The sequence below is a fragment of the Etheostoma spectabile genome, chromosome 11, assembly GCF_008692095.1.
Source record: "Etheostoma spectabile isolate EspeVRDwgs_2016 chromosome 11, UIUC_Espe_1.0, whole genome shotgun sequence".
NCBI classification, from domain to species: domain Eukaryota; kingdom Metazoa; phylum Chordata; class Actinopteri; order Perciformes; family Percidae; genus Etheostoma; species Etheostoma spectabile.
Window position 1 is genome coordinate 20,952,789 of NC_045743.1, and position 5,195 is coordinate 20,957,983.

Genomic DNA, 5,195 nt, shown 5'->3' on the forward strand with positions numbered 1-5,195 from the left:
GTGCAGCTCCCAACAAAGATAGGATAGAAGGGACATGTCTCACTCTGGAGATAAAACAAGTGAGATGTCTCTCAGAGACCACACTGGGTGAAAACAGGATCTGCAGCAATGTGAAGTACAACAAAAATAGTGTGTAATCCTATTCTGGCACAACCTCAAAATACAATTATAAACCTGAAAATGAGCATAATATGGACGCTTTAAATGATTTAAGATATTGAATTTGTCACATACAGACTTTCCCATGTTAACATATAAATGCACCACTAAAGAACAAAATGTATGGAAATGAAATGAAAATAAAATACTAACCTGACAATTTCAGCAAGTTGGAAATGTCCAGAGTGGATCCCAGATTTCAAAGAGACTGAATCAAGTGGTAAAATGATGCCTTCAGGGGTCTAAAAATAAACAATATTAAACAAGCATAAACAGAGAGCAGTGCCAGGTTAAAACTTGCTTTTAAAGAAAAATCTTTTTTAATCTTTATTTGACGTATTTTGTCTAAAAACAGCAACCTGGTCAATGTCTAGAGTGACTCTTTTTCAGGCATCTTTGAAAAGTTCATGTGTTTCAATGGAGTAATGTGCAACTCAACCTCGGCATTTATTGTTCTCATATTTCCAATAAGTACAAGGACAAGTGTTTCCAGTGTCAAACAACCTAACAAAGACACAAGGTTCACTGTAGATGTGAATTCTAATTTGGTCATTTGTATTATCAACTGTCAAGCATGTGTGATATCCCTTCACAAATAGGTCTAATGTTGTCAGTTACGGCGGATTATTTACAGAATATGACATTAAATCAGCAGAGTTAATAATTCCACTTGCCAGTATATGGTAACTCCTCATTGGCTAGTAGTTTCCATGAGATAGGCTTTTCTGTAGCGTGAGCGCCATCTATTGGTGCTATTCCACAGACTTTAGGGTCAATTCTTACACACTTACACCAGTCTGCTGTAGCCTGCTTCATGCTAACTGGAGCTCTTTATGGTGACGAATGTGATTGTGAAACACTGTTCTGCTATTTATCTGAATAAACGGCTGTGATAGCCCACAAAGTGCAACGGTTTTGTCTGTAACACAACACAACGCAAGAGAGAGAGAGCACACACCCGCTACACTTATCAAATATGAAATACAATTACACAACCTCCATGGCAATGAAAGCGTCAGTTTGAATTTTGGCATCTTCTACAGACTCCATGCGGGGCGTCACTGCAAACATCCTGAAATGAACTGACAGAGAAAGACAGCGGTTGGAAGGGTATCTATTTTTAACCTCTCTATTCCACTTACAGTATTTCAAAAGAGGGATTCATGTTTCTGTAATTTAAAGTACAATCCTCACATTCTGGAAAAAGTGTAAAGAGTAAATGTATTTCTTATGTACACACTAAAAACACCTGGGTCAAAAAGGGACCAACTAATTTCTGGGTTATTTCAACCCAGAAAATTGGGTTGTTCTTTTTGATCAAACTTCTGGGTTAAACATTTGGGTTAAAATAACCCAACATTGTATTTAATATAACCCATTTCTGTGTTAATTACCTGTCCTAAATAGTTGGTTAAAATAACCCAACATCACAGTTTATATAACCCAACTTCTGGTTCAAAAGAACAACCCAATTTTCTGTTAACCCAGAAATGAGTTGTTCCTTTTTTAACCCAGGAGTTGGGTGGAAATAACCTAACGTGGGTGGCTATGCCAGTATGCCTTATTTCAGATAGTTTTGTTGCATTAAATTAAAATCTATACAAAAAACACACGCACACTTGGACTTTTTTCCTTTTTATTTAAGGTCACACTGTGACAATATTAGAAAGAAGAAATCGAAAAATTAACGGGACTGGACTTTGACATTGCTTATGTCATTTACTGCAGGTTAACACAACTAAACAGAAGTTTGACCGGTTTTGATTCAGATCCCTCAATCTGATACACAACTTGCTGCAGAACGTCCCATGGGGGAGCACACTGCTTGGGGTAGTGGTGATATCAAGAACATAAAATACCTTGAAGCACATGTCAGCTGCCCCAAGCAGTGTGCTCTGAGGGAGTGTCTGACTAGCTAAAATCCCAAATGCCTGAGAGGCACATTGCTGGGGATCTCCCAGTGCCAAGACAGGTAGGAATGGCTTCGATTGGTGGAGGTAGTCCACCATATTTGTTCCAATCTAAAACAGACAGAGACAGAAAGATAGATAAAAGAAAGTGAATATTGTGTAGAAGGTGAATTGTAAGCAATGCTAAGATGCGAAGCCCAAGCTTCAAGCCCCTGAGGTGCCTTTCCACGGGTAGAGTAATTGACGCACTTTTTACCTTTTTTGATCAATGAAAGTTCAAGTCATATTTGCAATTAACATCATTGGTTCTATTCGTTTCCAAGAGATGTAAGTTAATAGACCAGACAAATTACTGCTTTTATGTATGCTTATGTGGTGTTGCTGTGCGTGTGTCCGGGTGTGTGTGTGTGTGTTTGTGTGTGTGTGTGTGTCGCCATGTGGTCAAAAACTGTATGGGCTTCCGGGTTGCACCCGAGGAACCAAAGATTGGTTCCCATTTACACTAACAGCAATAATTGTGTCTTGTACTAACTGTACAAGGAAGCCAAATGAGCTGTGGTTCTTACTTGGTGTGTTCATTTTGAGTGGGTCTTGAATGTGTACAAGAAAATCTGGGTTGAGAACACCTGAGTAATTAAACCTAACATCTTTAACTTCACTTTCTAGTCAGATTGCTACCTTGGATGGCATCGCACAAAAGTGAAATACAACTGTGAGGAACCCTGGAGATTCACCCTTTAGCTTTCACATGAAACATGCCACTTAGATGGCCTTCTTTCACCTGGATCCTACAGTTATTTAAGAAGGTTCTCTCTCAGAGTGGTGCTGAAAAACTGGTCCCTTGTACTCACAGGCAGTTGGTGTATGACCGCTCTCCGGGACTCTTCGGTGCAACCCTGTAGACGGTCTGTGGCACCATGGTGGGTAGCAGTGTTAGAGCTAGTTCCCCTTTGGCATCTGTAGGTCAACAATATTCTAGGATTCAGCATGTGTGTGGAAAATGAAATGACTGTATAGATATATGTAAATGAACAGATATTTGTGTCAGAAAAATGTGACCAAAAGGAAAGGAATCCCGGGACCCTTGCCACAGAACGCACAAAAGGTCAGTTTTAACTTACCCAGTGTCCTGTCCTCAACTGAAAGTGAAGGGAGTTTATTGTCCTGCTTGGCCAATTTCAGGACCTTTTCAGCATATTCAGGGAGCCAGGTCTAAAATAATAGAGGTGCAGCCTCACCATGCAGCACCTGGAAGTCCAGAGCAATTCTAAAAAAAAACACTCTCAAAAAATGAAAAGGGCCTGTTGTTGTGGCGTCACCTATTTTCACTTTTTCCTTATCAATAAGGTTCAATAAAAGGTAGATTCAATAAAAGAACAGAAACAGACATACAAATCTGTTCCTTTCACTCCTACAACGCCACATATTTTCTGTCATTGAAAATGTAAATACATATGTATGTCTGACAAACTCAAAACACATTTATTTGGACTTTACACATGCTTTAAACTAGCTAGGCTAGTTAGGCTCAACGTAGCAACTAGCTAAGTCTCGGTCATTTTTTCAGCAAAACGGCACAGAAAGGTTTACGTTACATCAACACTGAAAAACTCTCTTACCTTGAATATACTAGAAGCGCAGACCAAAACGGATCGAGCGCGAAGCGACGGTTATTTCAGACGACTTCAGAACAACTTTGGGTGGGGGGGGGGGCTCTTCTTCTAAGGGGCAAGAGAGGGAACGAGGTGTTTCTTCTTCCTCTTCTTCTGAACTTCTGGCAGACTCATGTGTATGTTATAGGAACAAGGATGTAATATATGAACTTATTTCTTAGTTAACGTATCCATGTTTTTAGGGGTGTCACTTTATTTCTCCTGCAACTGGTGATGCCGTTTTATCATATTATTCCTATTATTATAACTCCATTAAATACACCCCTCCTACAAAATTATATGAGAGAGAGAGAGAGAGAGAGAGAGAGAGAGAGACAACCCTAAAATCCAGAACATAGGTTCCTCTTTGAAAAATAACCCAGAAACCCAAACAACCCAGGAATTTGGTCAAAATATTAGCCCTATAACCCAGAAAATTGTTACTCGCTGAACAAATAACCCACAAATAAGATAGAATCTGGGTTGAAGAAATAACCCAGGAGTTTTTACTGTGTAGCTCAGTATTGAACTCACCTTTGCTGTTGGGGGTGTAGAGGGGCTTGTCAGTCTGGATGAAGATGTACCCAGACTGGAAGGACACCAAGACCACTTTCTCCAGCAGCCGGTCAGGGAACCGAGCTTGCAGGTACACATGCTGCTTTATGCCAGGATCCTTACTGAAGTACCCGGGAGGGATCTGAAACCAGGATGATGAGCAGAATGTGCATCAGGATGTACATTTCTGGATTCATTTCTAGAGTCTTAGTGGTCATGGTAGAAAATGAAGCCAAGTAGTAACATGCACAGCGTGACAGTATTTTATATACCGTAATCTGTGCGAGCTCCTGGAAGTTTCTTGCACTGGTGAGGGTCACAGATGCGGATGTCAGCTTTGTGTTGTTGTATGGATGGTTCATCACGTTGATGTGGACCCGGATGTCTCCCCTGGTGCAGTCTTGACACTCCACAAAGATATTTTCTGCCGTCCCTACCCGCAACAAGTTAGGGGCTGACATCACCTTCCTGCAGAACAGCGGTAAGAGAGAGAAATATATAGATGTGAACTTACTGCAGTCAATGTGCAGAAGTGACCACATGCTGTTCATAACGATGTACTGACAATTGTTATTAACCTTTTTTGTGTGTGGCCCCTTAAAAAAATAAAATAAGGGCTTCTACTGAAAACCTTCATCACAGGTATTGGCCTTACAAAGTGTGATATTTATGTTCTTGATGATGGGAAACATTTAAGTATTTCACAAAAAAAGAAAATGGAAGAAAAGTCTAAAAATGTTAGTAGAATTTTGTGCGACAAAAATATATTTTTCCCCCCCTTGCTTATTCGTGTAATTGCCTCTGGGCCCCTAAGGTTTATGTTGGGACCCATGACTAATGTTGAGAACCACTGTGACGAAGTGGGTTTGTTCAACACTTGTCCCATACAGGTCATTAGTAAAGTAAACACACAGTCATG

The 5,195-nt window shown here is 40.2% G+C and overlaps 1 protein-coding gene and 1 long non-coding RNA gene across 2 annotated transcripts in view; one reads left to right on the forward strand and one right to left on the reverse strand.

Moving 5' to 3' along the window:
* LOC116697857 (complement C3) overlaps positions 1–5,195 on the reverse strand; it is a 36,224-nt gene that overhangs the window by 28,623 nt on the left and 2,406 nt on the right. The window contains exons 2-5 of the mRNA XM_032529384.1: positions 4,549–4,744; positions 4,256–4,418; positions 1,156–1,241; positions 313–401 (exon numbers count right to left, since the gene is read on the reverse strand). Of these exons, the coding sequence (XP_032385275.1) occupies positions 313–401; positions 1,156–1,241; positions 4,256–4,418; positions 4,549–4,744 (534 nt within the window). The remainder of the gene's footprint in view (positions 1–312; positions 402–1,155; positions 1,242–4,255; positions 4,419–4,548; positions 4,745–5,195) is intronic.
* The window catches only part of LOC116697861 (uncharacterized), a 25,637-nt gene that overhangs the window by 15,284 nt on the left and 5,158 nt on the right, over positions 1–5,195 (forward strand). The window lies entirely within an intron of this gene.